At 38.9% G+C, this 26579-nt stretch overlaps 1 protein-coding gene across 1 annotated transcript in view; it reads right to left on the bottom strand.

Annotated features, from left to right (window-relative positions):
* Nucleotides 1–10122: 10122 nt before the first annotated feature.
* myom2b (myomesin 2b) overlaps nucleotides 10123–26579 on the bottom strand; it is a 30604-nt gene continuing 14147 nt past the window's right edge. The window contains exons 19-38 of the mRNA XM_078250621.1: nucleotides 26066–26180; nucleotides 25631–25793; nucleotides 25389–25495; nucleotides 24230–24274; nucleotides 23650–23786; nucleotides 23300–23444; nucleotides 22276–22338; nucleotides 21332–21399; nucleotides 20331–20444; nucleotides 19897–19984; nucleotides 19142–19180; nucleotides 18000–18105; nucleotides 17145–17211; nucleotides 16668–16764; nucleotides 16153–16189; nucleotides 14202–14224; nucleotides 13916–13971; nucleotides 13743–13832; nucleotides 11316–11441; nucleotides 10123–10685 (exon numbers count right to left, since the gene is read on the bottom strand). Of these exons, the coding sequence (XP_078106747.1) occupies nucleotides 10467–10685; nucleotides 11316–11441; nucleotides 13743–13832; nucleotides 13916–13971; nucleotides 14202–14224; nucleotides 16153–16189; nucleotides 16668–16764; nucleotides 17145–17211; nucleotides 18000–18105; nucleotides 19142–19180; nucleotides 19897–19984; nucleotides 20331–20444; nucleotides 21332–21399; nucleotides 22276–22338; nucleotides 23300–23444; nucleotides 23650–23786; nucleotides 24230–24274; nucleotides 25389–25495; nucleotides 25631–25793; nucleotides 26066–26180 (1905 nt within the window). The 3' untranslated portion in view covers nucleotides 10123–10466. The remainder of the gene's footprint in view (nucleotides 10686–11315; nucleotides 11442–13742; nucleotides 13833–13915; nucleotides 13972–14201; nucleotides 14225–16152; nucleotides 16190–16667; nucleotides 16765–17144; nucleotides 17212–17999; nucleotides 18106–19141; nucleotides 19181–19896; nucleotides 19985–20330; nucleotides 20445–21331; nucleotides 21400–22275; nucleotides 22339–23299; nucleotides 23445–23649; nucleotides 23787–24229; nucleotides 24275–25388; nucleotides 25496–25630; nucleotides 25794–26065; nucleotides 26181–26579) is intronic.

Below are 26579 nucleotides of genomic sequence, written 5' to 3'. Positions count from 1 at the left end.
ATGACGTGCAGTTTGTAATTGAACCGGCAGCCACTGCAGCATGGACTGAGCCTCTGTACATGGGGTGCACGCTCTACCAGGTGAGCTACTTTTTTATCACTTTTCGACATACTACACTATGACTTTTTTCAACATACTATACTATGACTTATTAATGGCTTTTTTCAACATGCTATACTTTGACTTTGTTATCACTTTTTTTCCGACATACTATACTATGACTTATAATACCAACTACTTTACCGACATAACATTAGGTCGTAAGTATAATATAAAAGCATTCATAAGTTGCAATACCTCATATGTGGTTTACAAACTTGAGTGTCCATGTGGCTGTTTTTATATCGGGAGAACAAAACGTAAACCGAAGGCAAGACTAGCTGAACATAAACAAGCTATAAGAACTAGCAACCCCCAATACCCAATGGCTCTACACTACAAAGAGGCTAACCACGGTAGCTGTGATTCTTTAAAAATATCAGGCATAGACCATATAGGAAATTCTATAAAGGGTGGAGACAGATTAAAGAAGCTCCTACAAAGAGAATCATTGTGGATTTATACTTCAAAAGCTATGCAATATCTTGGTTTAAATATTGAACTTTACTTTTGCCTTTTCTATGAGTTTCTTATTGGCCTCTTCCTGTTAAGCATCAGCATCCTGTAAATGGCATGGTGTTTTGGCCGTTGTGTCTATGAAGTGCACCTCAATGGTGAGTTATTTTAAGCCAAGAGAGGGAGGCTGTGAATCGGGAAGAGAGGACCGTGAGTTTGCAGTGTGTTTAGCAATTGTTGCCACAATTCTAAGCCAATGAAGTGTGTTCAGTTGGGTGGAATAGGACGGCAAGGCAGTGGCATTTTTAGTAGTTCCTGTCCTTGTGTGTGGAAAGGACGACAAAGTTGTCTGGTTTTTAGCGGTTCCTACTGTAATTCTAAACTGAAAAAGTGTGCCTGTCAGTTGGGTACAGAGCTCCGCTTGAGCACGGGCTTTTATAACATGACCAGCATCTAACGTTGGCTACTCCGCTGTCTAACATTGTTGGATGCTGCGGTCTCAGCCTGGCAACCAACGTGAACTTCGAGTCTGGGCAGGAAGGGGCGGGTGAGACGACTCTCTCCAGTATTTTGAATTTGTACTGCAGTAACTATTTTAAACACTAGCTGTCAGTATTACATATTGGACCTTTAATATATTATTGGTATTATTCAACATTTCAATGAATTTTTTTCTAATTAAAACCATTCCCATTTTTCCATGTATTCTCACTACTTTACCTTCTTCTTACGCAATTATGCCAGCAAGCCAGTTTAGCTGTAGGAATTTAGCTTTAAGGCATTCACAAGCATTTTCTGCAGGAAATGCATTTTCTAGTTTAGTTTGATATCTCTGGTTGCTATGCTATTGTGGGTAATGTTGTAAATCACTGCAACATGTTTATTGGCAGTAGTGGATTGTTGTTTGATTTGTTTCTGCATTGGCATTGTGAAGTTTCTTGATTTTTCAAGTATTTACTTCAGTGCATTAGACAAAAGCAGACATTCGCATCTGGTTATTTACTAAATAAATTGTTATTCAAAAAACGTAATGACTACTCTTATCCATATTGCCCACTTCTATTCTGAAAAGTGTGCAATTATGGAGCTAACATCAATTTCAAAAAGTGATACCGATTTTAGCCGATTCCGATTTCATTTTTTCTAACCACTTTACAGCACACACAAATATGTATTTTCTATCTTTTTTTTAATAGAACATTTTGCACAGAACATAGAACATTTTTTGAACAGATAATGGATCACTATAAAATAGAACTATATAAATTACTCCTGGTGTGGGGAATTCACACAGATCTAAAGTGCAATGTTAGAACCATTTCCTTCTTTTCACATCCAATATCCAACAAAAAAAATGTGATTTTGGTTTTTGGTGTCGTCCCTCCACGCCCTACTTTTTCCTTGCAGGTGTTGCATATTGCAAACTTGTTATCTTCTGCACACACGCTGAAGAATTTCCAAACAGCTGACATGTTGTACGTTAATTCACGAGGTTCCCTACATGTGCGAGAATAGCGCGGACAAGCGCTTCACACTGCGAGCGGGTACGCGCGACACACGGCGGAAAAGTTGAGACAAAGGAAAAAGAGACTTTGCTGTTGCATCCGTGTGTGCGTGCGTCCTTGAGAACTGTAACTCGTATAACTTATGTTGTCAGTTAATTGTAGCATTGACCGGCATGAAATCGGCATATGTCAGACTGACCTGCCGGTCGCCGGTCATGGCCGAGCACGTGAAAACCGGCCAATTCCGGTCACCGGCCGGTTTATCGGTGCATCTCTACTTTAAACCAATAAGAATCGTCATGGGCAGTGCTAAACTCCGCACAGAGCCGCTGTGCGTAGTCTTGCGAGAGAAAACTCAGATTGGACAGATAGTCTAGCTAGCTGTCTCAATTTACCCTGCAGAGATCTGAAGAGCAGTAAACAATAGTCCTCATAAATCCACCAAATTTAAAATTCCAGCACAAAGAAAGCAGAAGGAAACGGAAAATACATGCATCTGGCAGAATTTCCTGCAGCACTGGAGCAAACCCGGAAGTGGAACACGAAGGATATAGACTACCTGTTTAGCAACAGTTCAGAAGGTGAGAAAATGTTACTCTATAAAGTCTCTGCAGCGAGTATTAACGATTTAGCTAATTTAAAACCATACAGCAGACCATAGCAAAGATTTACTTTGCCATTTACTGAGACATTTACTGCTACCCTCTGACCTACTTTTGTAAAGTAAACTTGACTAAAGATTTTAAAAAAAGTTTTAGATGCAGAAAACATGAGGACAATCTGTGCCTCAACAGGTTAAAAAAATCAAAGTAAATACATGTATTTAGTATTGTGAGAAGAAGAAAAAATAGCAAATAATTTCTTGTTTTTTATTGTATAGATTCAGAGAGGTGTAAGATTAAAGAGAGGAAGAGACCGAATTACATTGACCATGAAGCAGCCTGAAAACGGAAGCTTTGTTAATATATGAAGTGCACCTCAATCTGCAGCTCTACCATGAATCACAGCACACATACCTGCATGTAGCAGAAAGGACCGTACACATATGGACATAAGATGCATGCAGTGACAGCAGGTGTGTCACAGATTGGAGTCTTTCTCATTAGACTGCCACTGGAGAATTTGATCATCGGGACCTTGTGGACAAGAGTCCTCTCCTCTAATCATAAGGTCACAACCACAACCCCTGTACTCATGTCCATGCATGCATATTAAAACACACTTCCACGCAGCAGTAATAGCTCTCTGCTGGACTTAAACTGCTTACTTCACATTACCAAAGGCTGGATTTGACCTGTGGGACTTTTGATTTGCATACTGTCCTCCTTACCAAACAAGTAGGCCACCATTCATTTAGCTTACAGTATATTTATACAGTTGCAGATCAGCCAACACTAAAATGTAGTAGAAAAAAGTAGCAAAAGCAATTAGATTTCTCAAATTGTTAATTACTCTTATATAATCACACAGTGATGACTTCCTAAACATAAAGTATAGTAAAGTTGTGTGGTTTGTTTGTATAACTATTTTTAAGATTAAATATGCTAATACATGTGACCACACATTCCAGGCTGTGGATAATTCTATGTATGTCTTAGCATTTAAGATGTATATCCATGTAACATCACTTTGTTATATTGTGTAGGCTAGCTATAAAAACAACAGGGACAATGACTATTAATTTGCAATGTATTTAAAATATGATAGGGATGACTGTTTCTGATGATTGTTTCTGTTTAGGGCCACTAGTGGCATTGGGCTGAGGCTGTATTATGTTAGAGAGCCCAAAAGCTGCTTAGGGAGATGATTGGGGTGGATATTGGAGTACAAAGCATCTGACTTTGACACTGGAGACACTGCTGTTTGCATGCCGTCTCCCAACACTCAATGTTAGGTTGGTTTCTTTTAAACATGACACATTTTCTTTCCTGACTTTAACCAAGTAGTTTTAGTCACCTCAAATTAACCAGGTGGCAGATCAGATAACGCATATATGAACTGAGATTTTATACGATTTATGATTTTGTCATTAAAATCACTGACAAATTTGAAATCACTGACAAAAGGTGTTGTCCAAATGGTGGTGTTGCCGGATCAGAAAACATTTTGGTGGACTTGTTGCATAAAATAAAGGTATCTTTGTTGCTCCACGACTACTCTTATAGTGTAGTTGGTCTTGAACTATGTCTTTGTCATTAGACTTATTGAAAATCATTGTACAGGTTAACTACAGATTGTGAACACATAAAATACATCAGGACCTGTACAGTACACCACTGGACATTTAGTACTCGGATGTGTGAATGTCTTTTGCTCAAGAGGCATTCAAAGAAAGCTTTTTCACTTTAATTGCCCATGTAATATCATAAGATGATGAGGACTAAATGACAGGGGAAGAGACCAATACTTGTGGTTGTTATTTCAGTAAACATAAAAGCTGTCAGTTGTGGAAGATCCTTTACTTACTCTTAGTAAAAGTCTCAGAAGTCTCAAAATCCACAGTAGAATGGCCCCTTTTATAGTGTAATATCATTGGACCATTTTTTATGACCTCGCCATGTGTTTTGTTTGTAAAATCTTAATTTTCAAAGTAACTGCTAGTAACTGTAACTCCCAGATAAATGTAGTGGAGTAAAAAATGTGATATATCTCTATGAAATGTAGTGGAGTAGAAGTATAAAGTGGCTTAAGGTACTCAGAATTGTACTTGAGTACAGTACATACAGTAATTGAGTATATACTGTACCTAGGTACATTCCACCACTATAGGATGTAAAAACATTTTCGAGTATCTGAAAATTATACATGGTATTAAAATCAAGAAATGAATGAATGCTCACAACTCTTGGCTGTGCTGCTTGCAGCTGATTACTTAATGGCTTCTGGGTGTCAGGGTGAAAAGTTGAATTTGAAGTGGCTGATTACGATGTAGCTTCTTCCTCTGAATCTGCCCCCTTAGCCTGAGGAGGTGCAGCCCTCTGCAGTTCAACGCAAAAAGTCAAGAAGAACATCTGATGCATGGAACAGAGCAACAGACAGGTGAGCCAGACCTGGTGTGCTGCCTTCACGTAATAATCTCCGTGAGACAGCTGGCCCATACACATCAAGTGAAAAATGAAAATTGCCAGTAGACTCGACAGCTTCTTTTGTCTGTGACTTTGACATGTTGACAGGCATCAGGGTTGTTTCCAAGGAGCTAAAACGTAATCTGCATGCGGGTGAGAAGGGAAATAAGGCACATTATTGTGAGCCTGTGCATAATAGTGCATTCTGCAACACAGATAAGCACAAGGATAAACATGTTCATTCCTGTTTTAATGATGCACTTTGCAAAACTGGGACTCCATTTTATCTGCCTTCCTATCGCTGTCTCTTCTTCCAGCTGCCGCCTCTCTTCTTTCATCTCTCATCTGTTTTCTCACCCACATAAAGTCAGTGAAGCAACTGTATAGGCTCCTGCTTGTTGGCACCTCACCAGTACCACCAATTTTAGGTCTGAATTGTGTTTTATATGTCTATGTTTGTGAGTATGACAGTGAGAAATTAAAGAGTGAGCATGTGCAAAAGATAAAGAGAGGGCGGGAGACTTGCAAGGTGTCTATGTGAGTATGTCTGCCTGTCTGGGGGGGAGTGCCTGTGAAGCTGCAAAATTATTTCAATTGGGAAAGGAATGCAGGAATGCTCTCTAGTGATTTTGATCGGAGCCACATTTCTGTGTCAGATACAGTAAGTCCCCAACAGGCCTCCTTGCAATTTCACAGTGATTGGAGAAGGAGTAAAAAAAGAGAGAGGGAGGAAATACTGAGAAACATGAGAAATAGAGGAAGAAAGGGGTGTAGAAATGAATAGAAGGTAGATCGAGTTTGAGGGAGGTAGAGGCAGGGAGACGGACAGACTGAGGAGGGTATGGTAATACTGGCTGCACATTTGTGAGTAATTCAGCTGTAGGGGGAGTAGGAACAGTTCTGTCAGATGAGACTTCCATCTTAAAAATAAGTCAGCTTTCCAGGAATAACCTACTGAAGTTAAAATCACACATCATTCTCATTGTCTCCCATTCTCACAGACTCCATTCACACTACCCATTCTAAGTTTCACTAGTCATTTTCTCTGGCAACTCTCTCTACCCCATTTCCAATACGGGCAGGGTAACACAGGCTCAGACAGATGATGAGTCACATTTATTAAAGTGACCAATTTAGAGACTCCAATCATACTAACTTTCTTGTCTGCAGTGAATTGAAAACGAGAGCTTGCGTGTCCTTTTGGGTTTTTATAAAATGAGCCGCTTTACCACCCCTTCCGACATGGCTCGACTGAGAGCAAAGCAGACCCTTGTGGTTCTTTCAATTTAAAAGATGATCACAACGTTGACACAAACAATGCCTCTAGATTTAATACATGTAAGGGTCCACAGTATCCCAGCAGAGTGGCATTAGGGCTGTAGAGTGGAATGGCAAGTAGGTCTGCTGTACTTGGACCAGAGATCCAGGGTTTATGTTCTCATGTTGACAAGCATCCGCCCTGCTGAAGCATCCAACAGCCAGACACTGAGTCACTACAAGCTCCAGGGAAGCTGCTGTGGAGCTGAGCTACCGGACTTCCCTGCAGAGGGAGAAGCATGTTTCCTGCAATGCATCACTTACATTAATATCACTAGAAAAATACCAGATGTGAACATTAAGCTTGCCTCCTTGTTAAAATGCACAAAACAGCCTTTATGTTTACAGAATGTGTTTTGAGCATGTGAGGGAATACAACACACACAAGAGGTTTCTCATAAATATCATGCCTGAAGAATAGATGCCCAAATACTGGATTTATAATTACAGCATGGATCTAATCTGCTCTCATTTTATGGAACTATTTGAATAGCCCAGTTAGCCAAAGACTAGCACAGCAAAGGAGAAGCAGTACTTGAAAAAGCAGCTCAAGCTGTTTAGTTTGATCTCTCCACGCTATTTTTTCCTATGTTCACATACTGTATTCTCTTCTTTCCTCCTCATTTCTCTATGTCATCCTCCTCACCTCTGTCCCTGTAATTTGCTCTTTTTGTGATCAGTTTGACTTACTACACTATATTGTCTGTGTTGCTTCATTTCTATTGCACAGAACAAATGTTGCAGTAGTAAAGCTGGAGGCACAGTGGAGGATTACTTGGCTGATTTAGTCTAGATCTGCCACCAACTGAGGGGAAATCCCAACTAGAGGTTAGACACAACCCATGGTCAGCCAGGATTATCTGGTAGTGTGATGGGTTTACAAATTCATGTCAAACTTTATACTTATACCAGCATTGAGTTTTTTTGATTGGTGTGAAAGCTCCTCTGAGATTAGAGGTGATGACATGGCTGATGAATCAGGAAACAAGCAGGTTTCTTTCAGTTATAGCAGAGTGTATGACACCCCACTTTTTTCTGATTGTAGTGTGAGCACGAGACCAAAAAGGTGAAAGCCAACAATGTGTACTTGATGCAATGCACTTTTCAAATCAGTTCCCATTTTAAAGTCCAGAGGTTTAATCAACCCACATTTTTGCTTCTCTCCCTCTTTTCCTCTCCTGCTTGTTTCCCCCTTTCCTCTCTCTCTCTCTCTCTCTCTCTCTCTCTCTCTCTCTCTCTCTCTCTCTCTCTCTCTCTCTTTCTCTCTCTCTCCCTCCTTTTGTCTCCCGAACCTCTTCCTATTCCTTTTGCTCCCTCTCTGCACTCTCTCAACTTTCTTTCCCCTCTCTCTCTGCATTACCCTAACCTTTCTTACCTTTCGCCTATAGCTGTCCTTCTACTCACAGTAAAACAAAGAATCATCTGTGGTGAAACAGCGAGACAAGCTTGCAGAATAACATGCTGCTTGTTTCTCCTCTCTCACTCTGTCCATTAGTTTCTCTCTTCTCTCTTTCCTCCTTCCCTTGTTCTTCATGTCCCTCTGTGCACGTCTCCTCCTCTCTCTTTTAGGCAAAAATCAGCAGTAATGAATATCATCAGAATAATTGTCAGCATTTACCCCAGCAATGCAAATTGTGTATTAAAAAATGTGGACATGTACGTGTGTGTGTGTGTGTGTACATGTGTGCATCATAGCAGTATTTTAAAATGTGGCTGTGTCAATGCACACCCACAAAATGTCTCTGCTCCAAGTGTATCTCATTGTTTGAACAGCACTGCTTTAATTAGGACAGGCCTGTCAATCCTTGTGTGTGCATGTGCAAGTGTGTGCATGTTCCCAAAAGTGAGTAACAGTGTGTGAGTGTGTGTGCATGTTTACATAGTGCCCCCATGTGGAGGACTGTAAAAGAGCACATATTCTGGAGTCTTGTTTCTCCACACAACCACACGCTCCAATGACACGGTGTTATATTTGGAAACACAATTTCATGCTATCAGTACTGGCTAGCTATTCCATTTAGATAGCAGTGATCTATATGTGTGTGTGTGTGTGTGTGTGTGTGTGTGTGTGTGTGTGTGTGTGTGTGTGTGTGTGTGTGTGTGTGTGTGTGTGTGCGTGTGCGTGTGCAGTAGATGTGTCTGTATGTAGGCATCTATTTGTGTGTCTGTGAGTGCACAGGCTATCTGAGTGTTTCACAGAGATGAGTCCTTTTTTTCAAGTTTATTGAAATTAAAATGTGGTTGTCATGGTAACATTTGGATTCTCAGTAATTATGCTGATTAAAAATGTGAAAATTAATTAAAAAGTCAGGAAAATGATCTCACAGCAGATGATCAGCGAAACATCAAAATGATTCAGATCCCTCTCTCTCTCTTTCGCCCCCCCCCCCGCTCTCTCTAATACACACAAGTCTCGTCCTCTTCCTGTCGCTCTTCAGAAGTCCTTTATTGCCACGCAACACTGAAATATCGACATTCATTTCTCACATGTGCATTGTCTCAGTCTGTTTCTTCCTTTCAGACTTACACACAATTTATGACATGAGATTTGTCTTCAATGCCCAAAAAACACAACATACAGCAATAAAAATAACACACACACACACACACACACACACACACACACACACACATATCACTCTTACTATATGTCTCTGCATTTCATTCAGTCAACTCATTCTCAACTTGTTGACAATCTTGACGAGACTCGTCTCATACCGCAAGAGCAGACACATCAGCAGCGAAAGTAACGCAATACAATAGCAATCTCGCACTCTCACTTTCTCTCTTTCAGTCTCTCAATTACTCCAGTTCTCACACAACCTACCTCTTGTTCTCTGTCTCTCTCCCTCTCTGACAGAAACAGGCTTAGCAAAGTGTAATTTCTTTCTTTTATTAGCAACAGCAAACGCAAAAACAATGAAGTTACCCTGCTCCCCTCCCTCTCTCCTCTCCGTCTCCTCTCATCAGCTTTAATGAACCACAAATCTCATCAGCCATCTTTTCATCAGCTCTGCCATCACTACTTCCTGCACTTTTTTAACCGGACTGACATCTTATAGCTTTGCTGTTGGCTGATGACCAGGAGGGTTGTACATAATGGATATTTAGGTGTAAGGTAGAATAAATGTATATTAAAAAAAAACAATTGTGCTAACAGTCAGAGTCAGTATTAAGCAGAAATCGGTTATGACAGTTTTCAGTGGTGGCAGTGTTAGTGTGACAGTACTGCTCCATGGCTCTGGTTTACTAAGTGGTGATTCACTGCCAGCTGATCTTCAGCATGTTCAATATCTCACCATGGTGATGTTAAGGAGGATGGTGTTTTACAGCCATCAGTTGACAGAGGTGGGAGCATAATAATGGCTTTCTACAACCCAAGCTATTTCTCTCAGTACCTGTGTTAACAGGTTTCTTTTTGAAAGTTAGCATTATTTCTGGAGTAAAAACTAAATAGCGTTCCAGCATTCATCTCGTTAGACATAGCAGTGACTTGGAGCTGCGATACTAACCTTGTTTTGTGCATAAACATCCTGCAGAAAGCATTATAGGGGAGAGATTTTCCGAAACCTGTAAATGAAATCTTTCATGTATAAAACAATGACCGTGAGGCCGAGCCAAGCCAGTAATCATATGCAGAGTTTAAAAACAAATTTCAGTCCTTTTCCAGCAATAGTTTTAATGACATTTCAGCTTTATTCAAGTTTCATTTCAATTAAATTAGTCATTTCTAATTAAGTCTTGTTCTGATATGAACTAGTTTTATATTTTATTCATTTCAGGGTTTTTTTGTTTTCATAGAGAGATATCACAATAGCATCTTTTTTCCTTCGTTTTTTGCTTACTATAACAGTTATTTTTACTTTAGCTATCAGGGTTTTCTTGACTCTCTAATTTAACGCCAAGTGTGTTAGTTCCATTTCATTTAAGGCTTTTAATATTTGTCCAGATAGAGAATACCAATGAAAGCTTGTCTGGTTTACATGTGAATATGTTTCTTCCTAATTTATGATTTTCATGCTTTCTACTTCCTCCTGGTAGGAGTGGGACTCTTCACTCCTCTTCCGGCCTTGGGAGGGGCGGGGCTAGGAGTGGAGGGGCTCTGAGTGGGGGGGGCGGGGCTAGGAGCAGGCTGGGTCTTGGGCTGAGGGATTTCAATGGGGACTTTAGGAGGGATCATTATTTTTGGGGTCAGAGTTGGTTTTGCCTCAGGGATTTTCTCTCCATGACGGTACACACTGACCTAGAGAGAGAGACAGAATAAGACATAATGTTAGTATTATGTAAACATTTCACATACATGTATTTACTCTACTGTATGTATGTAGAGAGTTTGAAAGGGCTACACCTTTCATGCTTTCAACTTTCTACAGCATTTAAGCACATCATTTTGAGTCTTAAGTAAATATATTATTATAAAAATATTATATTAAATATAAGAATATTCTAGGTCAGGATTCTGCATTATTTTGTCATGTTAATCTTTTCACGTTAAAACTGTCAAATCCTGTGGCCGGGATAGCTCAGTTGGTAGAGCAGGCGCACATATATTGAGGTATGCTCCTCAACGCAGCGGCTGCAGGTTTGACTCTGACCTTTTTGCTGCACGTTATTCCCCTTCTCTCTCCCCTTTAATGTCTTCATCTGTCCTGTGGAATTAAAGTCTAAAATGCCCACAAGAAAATCTTATCTTTAAAAAAAAAAAAAAAACTGTCAAATCAGGGTCAGACAAAAAGCCCAAGGTCAAAAGTGTGATCACAAAAATATCCCACTGGCCCCAATGAAAAGGTAAGATTTGTGCCACAGATGGTCAGAAAAACTCCACGGCTCTGAGTAAATCCAGTCATTTGTGGTACACAGCAGTGACACTCACCACTATATCCACGGACTCCCCTCCGTATTTGTTCTGGACAATCATGGTATATCTGCCAGAATCCTCCATGGAAACACCTTTGATCGTCAGACTGGCAAACTTGCCCTGGTCCAGGGAGACCACGTACTGAAATACGAAATCAAAGGTTAAAAAAGAGAGAAAGCCACTACGGGAAGTTTAGCATGATTTAACATTTAAAACGCCTGTCACTTTGAGTTTTACTTCAAAATCAATGTATCTTTTACTCAGAGCAGCAGCATAAGCTTTGATTACCACCTCGCTTTAGCAAATGCTGAGCACTGCTTGATGGGCTTGGTGGACATGAGGACTAATGATCTATTCCAGTCTATTGTCTATGCATATCTGCTGAGGCCTGTTAGCTCAACCATAATTTGATTGGATTAAATGACAATAAAAACATATTCCATCCGTACTTCTTGAGACCACAAAATTGATTGATTTTTAAAGCCTTTAGAGTTGAAGTACACTTGTGTAGATATTCTTCAGACACCTGAGACAACATAGAGAACTTGTATTCTGACTTGCACCATGTGAGCGCTGCTGACGAGAATACAGTATTTTAATTTCCCTCTCTAACGCAGTATCTGCCCACTCATTTGCAACGTCTGGGCGTTAGTACATTTTGTGGAGTGGCACTTGTAGCATGCTAGTTAAATTCCTATTAAGAGAAATACTTGCCTTTTATTTTGAGAAATAAAAAAAAAACTCTACTGGCCTAAAAATCAAATAGACCTAAAAAAAGATATTTGCAATTGATGGCCTTTTTTTTTAATGAACATGTTATATGGTCTTAGATAATTGCATTCATTTATTAGACCAGTGTAGGCTAATCTGTGGGTTGCTAGTTTCTCTTTTGTTTGACTAATGAAAGGTAGCTCCTGTATTGAAAAAAATCATGAAATTAGGTAATTATGGTATCGTGAAAACTGATGTTGTTGATGAATGTTAAAAATGATTATTCCTGGTATTTACCACCTGCTCCAACACACCTCTATTTAAACTGATATAGTTTTAGAGTAACACCTATTCCTTGGATTCCTGGATCTGTATATATTTCTGTTTGTTTTTCTGTTAATATCGTCAGTATCCTCTGTGGTAACGAGGTAGAGGAGACACACTCCTGAGGTTTGGAAAACACATCACCAAGGACATCTGTTCTCGTTTTATTACGAGGTGAGGGAATGAATAAAGAAGAGGGCAAACTTCAACACATATTCCACCTGGACCGCGGTTTCTCAAACTTAAATCTTCAAAGCCGTTAAGAGCCGCAGGATGCTGATGCTGTTGAAAGAGCCTCCACTGACTGGGGATAGGCTGTAGACTTGTACTGGTTGGCAAGTAGGTCAATGAGTTATGAGAGGTAGATTTGTTCCATTACCGATCCAGAAGTGTACTGATAATGCTGACCTCACCAGTATCACAAGTATGCAGATCCCTCCAGTGAGGGATTGTAACTGGTGCTCAAGTGTTAATCCTGATCACCTCAGCAGTACATATTGAGGCTATATAGAGACTTCCAGCATTGCAATCAGTTTAACAAGGAACTAACATGTATCATTGGGGATCTTGTTTATTTCATCAGTTTTAATGTTGTGTACTCATTAAAACTTAATTGAAACATACACTACTTAGAAAGTACTTTGTTTTTTTACTACCTCAATATTTCCTCCAGTATTCCCTGAACCTCTTACTCAAACATTACTTTTCCATTACTTGATATTAGTTTGCATCTAATTTAAAATTAAAATGTGAAAATGTCTTGCTCTGGCAAGAACACCTACTGTGATATTGTCACTGTCGGGCGGAAACCTTGTATCTCCATGTTTTGTCATTTAAAAAGAAATTCATTAATCAATGCTATTGGTCACACTTTACATCCGTCTGTGGGTTTTTACAGATATTTAAACAGTGACAAAGTGATTTGGTCTGACTGCTTGAGAAAAGAAGCTCAATAAAATGTTTTCAAATTAGCATTTTTTTCATTTTCTGAAAAGATACACTTTTGGACATACAAGGTTTTCGCCCGACGGCGACAATATTAAAACCGGTATTGTAGTCATGGTTGTACATTGCATTTTGAAAGGACACTATGCTTTAGGATGCTACCCATATGAATCCAAAGAGATATTGAGATATTGAGAAAATACTGAAACAGAAAAGCCACCGGGAGTAACACAGTAGAATCCAGTAGACATGTACTAAGTGCGGAAACCCCATAGTATCACTAGACAAGTCATTACAAACACACTATTGCAATAGTGGTTGATTAATAAGGTAATGAATCATGGGCAACAACGGAGGAAACAGCTTTAAGAGTCAGCAGTCGTTTGTGTCGGGTAGAAACCAAAGAAAGAACGAGGCTCTGTTTGAAGTGCTTTTTTCTGTTAGTGTGGCTAAAGCATTTACCTGATCATCAGGTTCCACATCTGCTCCATTCTTTAACCATGACACCTGAGGCTTGGGGTCCCCACACACTGTACATGTTAAACTCAGGGTCTATAGGAGGAACAAAGATGACTTTTTTAGAAAACCGTGTACAAATTTACAGATACTTAAATCACATACACTTAGGCACTTACCTTCTTTTCCATAATAGTGACCACATCAGGCAGTCCTCCCACCACCTTACCACGGTCTGAAACAAGCCACATTGTTAATATTACCAATCATCCCTATTGCTTATTATATTGATGATGAACTTTGGGTCATAATTTTCTGTAAGACAACTAAACAATCAGTGGCTTTATGCTTTTTTGAGACGTCTGAACAATGATCATTTTTTAACTGAAGTAACTGTAGAAAGTTACTAAGAAAAAGGTAACTGTATTAAACAAAGAAACAAGGAGAATGGAAGGATAAACTCACTCTTCTCAGCATAGGCCTCAGCCCTGAAAGACACAGAAAATACAGTCAGAGGTCTGTCTTTCGATCTCTCATACAGAAAACCTGTAGTACAATTATCATATACAGTACTGAGTACAACACTGTAACCTAAAATGTATCTTTTAGTATTAATTTGTCTTTCAAAATAAAACAACCAACAAATAATGATTTGAGGATGTAACCCTGCATTTTAATGTAGTACAGCCACGTATGGTTATGATCTGTTTCCAGTGGTCAGATGGTTTGCCACAAGGTATTCTGGGTTTAGTGCCAAACCACCAAGTACTGTCGTTTACCCAGGGACTTAACAGAATATTTTCTATGAAAAAAAAAATGATATTGCTTTGTAATCACTAGGTAAGGGCTGTCGGAGCAGCGTGTGAGGACCAGAGGTCAGCCACAGGACCAGATGGCTGGAGGAACTCTGTTCTCCTCTCGGCATGTTGATGCTCAATCAAAAGGGCAACAGGATGTCACTTGTTTCAATGAGTTTGTAAAATATTGTGCTTATATGTCTCTCTTTGTATGTTAATTAGAAAAGGGATTTGGACATTTTCCACTCCGCATGCAGTGTTTAGTGTTTCAATTGATTTTTCTAAATGGATTTGCAAAATTCAGTGTGTGGTAGGGCTGGGTACCGAATTCAATACTTTTTAGGGACCAACCGAATTGACTCTAAAGTATCGAAAAATGCCTCTTCATTCAATACCCAATTTTAATACCTAAGGAGGAAATGTCATCAGCATCAGTGAGCCAATAAGCATGCAGCATGCCGTAATGTGTAATGTTGTAATGTTGTAATTTCTTTTTGTTTTATAAAATTGGTATCTAAAAAAGTATCGTTTAGGAAACGGTATCAAAGTCACAGTATTGGTATCAAATATTTTGGAACAATACCCAGCCCCAGTGTGTGGGGTTTCACTCTCGCCCAATTAGCTAAAGAACCCAAAATGAAATGTTCAAAATTCATAAACTGAAATACAGTTATTTCAATAGAAAGACCCAAGATGCATGTGGATCTACATTCATCTTGGGGTCAGTAAAGTAAGTTGTGTGTGCAGTAAAGTCAACTTGAAAGTCAACACAAGTTGTCTGACTGAACGGGTCTGCAGGCTTTACTCTAACAGGACCTAGTAAGCAAAAGGTTTTGTGGAGATTAAAATATAAATTAATTTCATTTGTTATTGTTACCATTTTGGTAACACTTTATTTGAAGGGGTGTTCATAAGACTAACATGACACTGTCATTATTATGACATAAGATCTGTCATGAACATGAATGAGTCATTTTAAGTGTTCATTATGAGTAAATTATGAGACTTTTAATGCAAAGTTAGCATTGTCCGAGATGTCTTTGTCATGATAACTTGACTTTAACGAAGACAACAATCTCTGTGTTATGGCAACTTGACATTAAGCAAGACAGTACAACCTTTCGATGTCTTTGTAATGACTTGACATTCATTTTTAAAGGCTGTGCTCAAAATATTCAAAATACTAAAGTGAAAATGGGATTGACTCCACCGTATACTTGTCAAATACTGATGCCTTGTCACGGCCCTCAACGTCTGACAACGACGCCATTACTCCACCATATCTTTACATGACAAATAGTTGTTTACTGCTATATTAATGTTCTTAAATTTGAGTACAGGTCATTTCAATATTCAAATATAATCAAACGACTCAGTTAAAATACCAAATCTATTTATGATAAACAGTTGTGCTTTGAAACAAGGATGAATAATTTGGTTTTCAGTATATGAACAAAACGTATCCTTCCAATCATTATACATAATTTTTTGCTACCAGGTCTCAAACTTGCAGTGATGAAGCACTGTATGTTAAAATGTGAAAGAAACAGTAATTCATCATTAACAGAGTGAGTCTGACTAAATTATATACAGAAAGGGATTTGAGAGTGTAGTCTTACTTGAGTTTCTGGAACTCAGCGAAGGCCTTCTCATATACTGTAAAAGACAAAAACACTTAATTGTTTCCTCATTTTTATTTTTAGAGCGATACTCCACTAAAACACTAAACCCTAGCTAAAATGGTGGCTGTGGCTTGCTCCTTGAACAACCGCAGCGGAGCAGCTAAATTAACATAATTTGGTAAAAATAGAAATACACTACTTCTGGCAGAACTTCAGAACATGATGTGGGGAATAATGCGACATCCAATCTAATATTTGTCAAAAAAACCTGTAAATGACAGAGGAGTACTGCAAACTTTTTACAGCCAGTCCCAAGCATCCGGGGATGAGAGAGATGTTTAGATTTGGGTTGGAGTATAGCTTCAACGTCTTAAACTACAGACTGAAGCCAAGAACTCCATAAACACAAGAGACTGTGTTGTTTCCATTCCCATTATTACTAGAGATTAGAGAGAGAGAGAGAGAGAGAGAGAGAGAGAGAGAGAGAGAGAGAGAGAGAGAAAGAAACTGACCTTCACCACTGAGGTCCAATGTACGTTTATGTGAGTTTTCACGGTCAGTGATCACGATGGAGTACATTCCTTTATCCTTCTCCATTGGCTCAATCACCTGTGGAACAATTAATTAACAAACCCATTAACTACTCAGTGTGCGGTTGTTTATTTCTACTTTATTTCATGGTTTACAAAAAGGTTCATTCATCTACAGTACCGGCTAATTACAATTATAAAGCTTTCTGACAAAAAGCAAAAGGAAGATGCGCTGTATAATTAAGTTCAATGAATTTTAAAATGTATGATGTTAATATTCATTAGCTATCCCTGTTTAATTTGTCTCAAAGTTGCCTTGGTATCACTTCTACAAAGGCACTTGGAGGACTTTTAAGCAACAGTGCCACTGCCTGAGGGTCTTTATTGTCATGAAATTACTCATGTATGATCCACCTAAGAGGCATATACTGTTTAGTATTGTACAGGAGATGATAATACCTCCATGGTTGCCATAGCAGGGGTTCCTCCAATCATCATCTTGTCACTGTGGGAGAGTTTAGTCTCACTGAGGAGAAGACAGGAGAGGTTAGTGTGTATGTAGTGTTTGTGAGCAGGTGACGCCTGCGGTAATGGAAAATCATGTTTACATGCCTGCCTAATGTTACGCATAGGGATACCAATTTCTCTCTCTCTCTCTCTCTATCCATCACACACACACACACACACACACACACACACACACACACACACACAGAAAAAGCCGGGAGATGTAAAAAAATCTAATCTCCAATCTCCAAAAACTCCAATTTTTGTTGTTTGAATAATTTTATAACAGAACAGCCTCTACTACCCTGTCCCCTTTCTCTCTTTCTCTCTCTTTCTCTTCATCCCTTTTGTCATGTTTTCTATCTTTCTTCTGTCCAGTCTCTCTCTCACTCTATTCCTCCTCCCTCCAAATTTTATAGGCTAATCTTCAGGGTACGACAGAGTGCTTTTAAGTGCAGAAAAACCTTGCTTATTTATAGAAAATGATAGGGGTGGGAGTTTTGTCACAAAACAGGTCAATTTTGCTGCAATAACCCAGATAATGAAAACACTTGCCAATAGCCATCACAAGTTTCATTATGTTGCTTATTGTTTTTGTCACTCCCGGCAGTTTAACTTGACAGAAAAGGTTGTGGTCAGCATGTTTATAGACAAACTTAAAAGAATACTCTTATTCTTCCTTAGCACTGCTACAAATACTTTTTTAGTTATTGTCGTCATTTTCTTCTTCTTTTCTTCCTTAGTAGTAGTAGTTGTTGCTAGTGTTGTAGTGGCAGTCTTAGTAGTGTTATGAATATAATTTCTTACCCATGACACCAGGTGATGTTCATCTCTGAGGTGTAATACTTCATGTGACACTGCAGCTGAATGCCTGTTGCTGTGCACTTAATCACCAACTCCGCTGCACTGGCTCCTAGAGGTGATGGAGGTGATAGCGGTGAGGGGCACATTTGAAATGAGAATCCAATACATATTTTTCATCTGCTGCTGATTAACCTGGCCTCTCCATAGCTGCTGCACGATGCACTTTATTGCTCAGAATAAAAAAAATAAAAAAAATAAAACTTCCATCTGTAGCCATTTGTAGTATCTATCCTAAGACTTCCCTTTTGATGTTACCTTTATCCAGCGTGGAGAGCAGAATTGTACTAATGAAGCAGAGTGTAGATTTTAGAGTGCAGACTGTTGGTATGCTGCATTCAATAAAATGCTTCAAACATCAGAAGCTTTAAAAACTTTTAAGCTGTTATACCTAAAAGGGAGTGTTAAACCATGTCTGTGTGGGACTTTGCTCACTGCACATTACAAGTGTACAAGTGTGTCATCCACCTGGTCATATCACTATGGTTTCCCATTATCACAGTAATGTACCCTCTTCTCCTCTGCAACCACTGCTGTAACAGTTGCCGCAGAGCTGTCAAGTTACTTTCTCTTGAAATAGGAGTAAGATGCTCCTACACACTGTCACTGTGACAGCGCAGTGGAATTTTAAAGGGATTTCACCACATGATGGCCAACTGCCTCCAGCATGACAACTTCTGCCACACACTGATACATGTGTGTGTGTGTGTGTGTGTGTGTGTGTGTGTGTGTGTGTGTGTGTGTGTGTGTGTGTGTGTGTGTGTGTGTGCATGTGTGGCAGTGGGATTTTAATAAACATAAATATATGATCCTGGGGATGGATCTACTTAATCTCTTATCAATGTAGTGTGATTGTGTCATGTTTAGACAATATGTAATTGATCCCTTCAGCGGTAAAAGGATGATGATGGTGATATTTAAAACTTTTTTTTAATATGGATATGTGTTAGTGAGACAATAATTGTGTGTGTGTGTGTGTGTGTGTGTGTGTGTGTGTGTGTGTGTGTGTGTGTGTGTGTGTGTGTGTGTGTGTGTGTGTGTGTGTGTGCATGCGTGTGTGTGTGTGTGTGTAAAAGGCCGATACCCACCAGCCAGTTGGCTGATCTTGTTTATGGCATCGTCAAAGACTAGAAGAGAGGCAAAAAAACATGGGTCATGGAAAGAGCCAGGACATGGGAAAGTCATGATGCTGCCCTCTCGTGGCTGCATTAAAAGCTCAGTAAAGAAGAAGTTCAAATGAAAGTTAATTTGTCTCCATACCCTGTGACTTAGTATCCCTGTTTCCATTATCAACCAAATAACTACATGTTCTAAATTATGTTCTTTGGTGGCATCCCAATTAAAATAAAATGGGTGTGTAGAGCTGTATCTGTCAGATAATCTCTCCCTTAAGGTCTGATTTAATACGTACTAACCTCCATTACAGAGAGGATAAAGGAGGATCTGAAAAGGACAGTAATATTCAGTTCTGCCATCAAAACATACAAAAGTACAAGCTTAAAGTGCTACAGACTATCAGCCTAAGTTCTTTCACATAAGAACATTCAAATGGATTTTCTCAGGAATAAATACAGCCAGCAGGTGAGCGAATTGTCACATGGCAAAAACCATTTTTATACAGTAGTTGAAAAAACAAAGTTGGGGTTTGTTTTGTTTAAAAATTCATTAGTTTACCACATACAGATACAGGGTAATCATTTGGATTTCCTGTCTCCCAAGTTTTTAATGAGCAACAAGCTCTTTTTCAGTTTTTGCTCAGTTAGAAAACCAGCCAGCTGGCAAGTCAGTGAATTAATCCCCCAATTAATCAGCAAGATAAATTAAGTAAGACAGATATGTTTACCTTTTCCCGAGATGTCAATTTGGCTCATATCTTTTCCTCTGTCATCACTGATGGTGGCCTTATAAACTCCCGCTGTCTTCAGAGAAAACTGGAGAAGACACATAACGTAGTGTAGGAAGGAAGGAGGAAACACATAAAATCATGTAGGGGACATAGGGAATGCAGATTTGTTGAATTCTAAATCTGAAATCATTGTGTTCTTGTTTTTGGATCCTCAGAAAAACACCAAATTGTTTTGCGTTGCAGCATGTTTGTACCCACATCTGTGAACAAAAAATACAGCATCCATGCCTTGACTAAGTAAAGCAACTACACTATGCTTCATCCTGGTATGTGCATGTATAAATAATAATAGAATAGATTGCATAGAAATAATAATAATGTATCTGGTTTCCCAGAATTCAGAAGATTTAACATTACAAAAGTGAAATTACCAGTTTAATGGGCAGTTTACAGACTCCTGATCCCAGGTCAGGCTTTACATCAGGGATGATCTCTGTGTCTTCTTTATACCAGTGGAACGCTGATTCCTTCTTCAAGTTAGCAACCTGCAATAAAAACATAATCGCACATATTATTAAAACATTAAAAAACGTAATTAAATAGGAAGAGGGGTGTTTGATTCTTTTATAGCATCTATCTATCAAATCATCACATCCTAAATTAAGTCTCAGAATTGCATTTTTGCACTATCCCCATTAATCTGACTCTAAAAGTCACTTATAAGTCCCAAATTCAATGTGCAACTCATCTTTTCATGGCAAACAGGGCTATTTAACACTTGGCCATTAGAGAGGTTCTGTGTATATACAGTTCCACCTCAGAGAAACCTGTTAGCAATGCCATTAATGCAGCACACCTCAGAATTTATAACTCATTACCAGATACTAATTCAAGTCAGTGAAGTGTGGAATGTTCACTTTATGTGGTGTCACCCCATCTCATGGATAAAAAATCCACTATTTCCCTCAAGAGAACTTTGGCCTGTAGTCATTTTTAATAAATATATTGTACCCTAACTTAGCACTGACACCGACTACAAATTAAGCCTATTTCGGAAAAATGGTTGATGCTTGAAAAGAAAGTAGTTAATGCCTGCTGTGTATACTGTGGTCACAACATCCACCCACTTAATTTACTGTGTGTCTTTTTGTTTTTCTAAATTATTCAAAATGCAGTTGTTTGGGCTAAACTGACAGACTGACTGTCTCGAGGGATATGAACAATACTTTCATTTCAAAATTGTCTTAATTATGTGCTTCATGTTAACAAAGCCAAAAAGAAATCCTGACAGTGTAATTCTGGTTATTTTAAATCTGGACCTTATCATTACACAGTATTTTCACACCCTACATCAGCTATCCACTGAAGTCAGACTCCCATTTGTTTAGAGTGTAAATATTCAATAATTATTGATTGATTTAGCTGTGATTACCTTGCAGACCAAACTGACAGAGCAGTCATCTCCAACCTGAAGTGACAGGAACTCACTGAAGTGGGGACCTGTGGTAGATAAAGGCAGGAGAGAAAGGCCCAGGGAAAACATGAGCTAAAAACAAATTACTTATGGACCTTGATTGTATGAGCTATATTACCTGCCTTATATGCACAACTATAATGTTAAAATGCAAAATACCACTATGGAAACACTTGCATGTGTGGTAGCTGATCTACACATTTGGGACTTATTTTGTCATGTAGCGAGCCATTTCAAATAGGTCAATTTTAAGTTTTAAGGTTCCAACTTCAACTTAAAGTAATGCAGGTTCTATCACCAACTGTGTTTGGGAATGCTCAAATGTAAGTCATTTTGGGAAAGTACTACGCAAAACATATCCCAGATGTAAGAAAAAATGTAAGAATGTTCACTTCCAAGTGAAGCTATGCATTTTAAGTATACACCCAGAGAACTTAGTTGTCAATTCTAATCAGTCAATGCTGGTAGACTTTTAGATTCCTTCAGGCCAGGAGAATGATTGCTCTCTTTTGGAAAAAATATGCAAATAGTCTGTGTGAGTTTATGGCTGAAGGAGATTGTAACCTACCTTGCTTTAGATAGACTGACATAGATTAAGATTAAGACATACTTTATTAATCCCGCAAGGGGAAATTACATTTCAAGGAAAGACAAAACAATTTATTCATATTGACCTAATAATTGTGTAAGTGTATGATCATTTTGTGACTTCTATTTTTATTTTTGATTATTTTTTGTATGTGTGTAAGAATATTGTTTACATAAAAAAGTAATGCAGGTCTGTTACTTTCCTGTACACTCATCATTAGATTAGTTGTTTCCTAGGCAACATAGTGGTCTCAGGCTAAGCAGAGTAGAAGCTCATACAAGCTTAAGAGTGGATGATGTTTTGTATTTCTTACCCTCCTTGACTCTGATGTATTCTCTCCTCTGGTAGTCAGCCTCCGCCAGTGCTGCCTTGAAAGCTGTGTGCACATACAGATACACGTAAACACAGGATAATTAAAAGATCAAAGTGTTGCCAGTAGTTGCTACAGATTCTGTCAGTGGATTAGCTAGCAAATAGTCCTCTGTATGAGAATCGTAATTTATTAAATCAGGCTTCTTCATTTGAATCTCTAAGTGTCCTTCATACACAACGGCTTCAAACCCACCTTTGCATTCATCAACTGAATACATTTTCTTAATGTAGTCTCTTATGCTAGAGATGCAGTAAGTTAAGCACATACTGTATATACTTTATACAACATGTCTCAACAGGCTGTGTTTATTCTGGCTGAGGCTTGCCAGCATATCCTGGGGTGCCGTACCTGGGGTGACAGAGCTTTCACCATCGCAGCCCCTCCCTCTGGAACTCTCTACCGTATCTTTACGCATCTTTGACTCTACTGAGCTGGACACTTTCAAATCACTCATCAAAACACGCCTCTTCAGATTAGCCTTCCACCTACAATAGTCTCATGTATTATTCACTGTTAGTTGCTGGTTTTATTGTTTCACTTGCTTTTAATATGCTTGTTTTATGTGTCCGTTTCATTGCTTTATCTATTTTTTATGTGCTTAATGTGCTGGCTTTACTGTAAAGTGTCTTTGAATACCATGTAAAGCGCTATATAAATAAAATGTATTATTATTATATTCACTGATTAGTAAGGAGGCAAATGAGGATTTTTAAAAGTCCTTTTTGCACCCGTCGACTCAACATACTGCATCAACAGCTGCAATAAAAAAAAAGGCATTCCTGCCTTAATTATGGTTGTGATTTAATACCACTGTAAAACCTTAGTGGAAAAATGTGCTATTGTCCACCGTTCTTAGGTGGTAGATTTCTCATCAGTAGCAGGGCTGTATATTGTATGTTGTTTGACCAGTTAAGAAAGACAGTGGAGATGCTGGTAGTGAGAAATCAGACCTGGCCTCTCTTACCATCTCCTATCAGAACCAGTGAGCTCTGTGCTTTGCCTCCTCCATCTGTGATCTGGCAGGTAAATGTCCCCTCATTTTCCTCAGTGAAATGGTCCATGATGAACTCAATAATACCTGAAGAGACATCATGACCCATCTTGTTGGGCTGCAGAAAAATAGAGTTGGCTGTTGTGAATATGGATACTTTCTTTATTGTGATTTTAATGCTGCAACATGCAGCTGACTGCATTATGGTCAGCGTACATCAGGGGAAGACAGATAATTCTTTCAGCTTGAAGCCAGAAAGTCATTTTTTTCCATTTATCCCTAATGTGTGTCCATGCCCTAAACTACAGTACAGTGTATCTTACATCAGCTCCAGACAGTTCCTTGTTGTTGGCAAAGAATTTGTAGGTGACATTGGAAGAAATCTCTTCAGCCTGCAGCCAGAACCTCATTCTGCCTCTCTCCAAAATCTTATAGGCCAACTCTGACTTCAGCGGGATGACTAGAGGAGAGAGAAGGAGAAAGAAAGGTTACAGGTTCAAAAACATTATTGCACTTATGTACTAATAACTTGACCAAACTGGTGTACTTTATTAGTAACAGGAGAGGAGAGAGAGGGGAAAGGAGGCAAAAGGTGAGGTGAATAGTGGTTAGGCAGGTGATGTAAAAGCAGGTAAGACTTTTGGATCAAATAAGAGAAATGTCCTCCGAAAAGAAAAAATAAATCTGAAAGGTTCAAAGTGAGTCAGAACAAAGCAAAATGAAGGCATGAAAGGGAGAAACTGATAAATGGAGAGAGAGAGAGAGAGAGAGAGAGAGAGAGAGAGAGAGAGAGAGAAAATCAGATTAGACAGAGCAGAGGAAAAAGTGTGAGAGAAGAGAGATTAAAAGGGACAAAGAGAAACAGATTATGAAAGATTGAAAGAGTCAGCCAGAGGTACCTACTTGGGTGTCTGATATCATAGCTGAGTGCCAGCATCTTTGCCAACTCTGAAACATAAAGAGACAGCTTATTCATTTCATGCAACAATGGGCGCAAACAAGTAATTAAAATGCATCTCAAACACAGTACAGAGATTAATTTTATCATGTACTTTGACGGGTGTTTCAAGTACCAAGTTTGGAGTTGGAGAAGTCACTACTGTAATTGTGTTTAAGAGGCAGATAAATGCACAGACACTTCAAGACTGAAGCAAATACGCCATGGGAAAGACAATACATTATTCTTATGGCTGGTTATTGGATCCTTCTCAAGTACCTGTGATCTAAGGGAAAGAAATCAAACCTTGTATAATAGGAGTTTGGAAAATCTTGTGAGTTAGGCTGAAAAAACGGTAGGCCAAATGGGAAGCAATCAGTGTAAGGTGCACTGAATAATAATGGTATAGCCTCGTAGCAAAGTGGTGCAATAGCAGGAAAAAATATTGTGAAATTTCCTGACATAAAGCCCTTTGCCATGAAGATGCTGTTTTAAAACACACACACACACACACACACACACACACACACACACACACACACACACACACACACACACACACACACACACACACACACACACACACACACACACACACACAAACAAACAAACAAACACACACACACACACACACACACAGCCCCCCCAGTATTCATCAGATGTGTAATGAAATTGTTTGTTGCCTACATGCCAGTGAGATTGTTTTTATTCACTGTGTCTTTGCTTTCATCTTGATTTCATCCTACACATCGACTCAGTTCTTCGATAAATAGTGTAGTTTTAATGTGTGGATGTTGCAGTACAGATATTCAATGATCAAGGCATGAAAGATATTTGCATGCACAACTTTAACAGATGGAGGAAACACATATTAAATATAATTAAATGTAATCCTGATGAGATGATGGAGATAATAATAGCAACAATTCAAATTACGGTATGTCAACAGGAATAAATCATCTGTCAGTCTAGGCTGTAAATAACTGAAACATAATATATTCAAAAGTTTAGGATGCAGAGAGAATTTTTCGTGTTGGATTTAATTTCTGTACATTTTAAAAGCCAGAGTTCAGCCGGGTGGTTAAGCACCAGAGCCCCACTTACACAGTGATTGGTAAATCCTACCTTCAGCAGAGATTGTATAGCTGGATGACACTCCCTCTGTGTTGGTGACAGAAACAGAGTACGTCCCAAAGTCCTCTTTCTCTGCATTCTTAAAGATCAGCTTTGAACTACGATGCAGGGCAGGAGAGAGACACAGACAGACAGACAGATGGTGCACATTTAAGATTTTACAATGCATTTTCTTCACAGTATCCAACTGTTCACATGTGTACACACAGATATTTTAGTGTGTGTGGTCTTACTGGCTGCCTTCGGTCTTAATCACTACTCCTTTGGAGAAATCTGTAATTTCTTTATAATCTTTCTTCCAGATGAATTGAGAGCCCTCGTTTAATTGGCAGGACTCGAATGACAGAACAATGTCGCCTGACTTCTCATCCACAACACAGGATACCTCCTGGGATCCTTGAATACACATAGACAAACAATTTTTTAAATTGCACCCGTTTCAGTCTCCAAAAAAAGGCACAGAAGGAATTGGTAGATTTTATATTTTGGTAGAACTGTCTGTTTCGTTCCCCACTTTCATCTTGCCTCTAGCACTTTCAAAAAGAGTGCACAATTCCAATTTAGCAAAGCCATGTATTGGCTATGTTGCGTCTTTTCAAAGGGATGCCTTTTTCATAAATTGAGGACACATTTTTGATAATCTCCTACTATTTGTGAATAAATGTTACCTTCTACAGCCTTGGCAGTCACGGGATCAGAGGCCATTGAGGCCATACCCACTCCTGCAGCGTTGACCGCACGCACTCGTAACACGTAGCTAGTGCCCACCTCCAGACTCGTTACCTAGGAAACAAACACACAAGAAAACAACCTAGCGTTGGTGAAGGGAGTATATTTAAATTTTTTTTCTAAACTGGTGTCATCAGTTTGGGCAATCTTGACAATAACTGGCATTAACTCGGTTGCAGTAGATTTCTGAGGTAACTTATTTGGCAGATGAGAAAGTGACAGCAGTAATCAATTTTGCGATCCAGTAGCTACTGCAAAATGTGTCATATACTAACACCCAGACCCAATGCGTTTTAGTAATAAATAGATTCACATAATTTGTATTCACTCATAATTATTCTGTACTGTTTTGCAATCCTTGTTTTATTAGGCTGGTAAATATTATTTGCATTACACGGTACTCAAATACATATCATTTTGATAGGGTGACTGACTTGCCTGTGTCACATATGA

This window comes from Sander vitreus, chromosome 1 (genome assembly GCF_031162955.1).
Source record: "Sander vitreus isolate 19-12246 chromosome 1, sanVit1, whole genome shotgun sequence".
In the NCBI taxonomy this organism is placed as follows: Eukaryota; Metazoa; Chordata; class Actinopteri; order Perciformes; family Percidae; genus Sander; species Sander vitreus.
The sequence above is the reverse complement of the archived record's forward strand: the minus strand, read 5'-3'. Positions and strand labels throughout refer to the sequence as shown.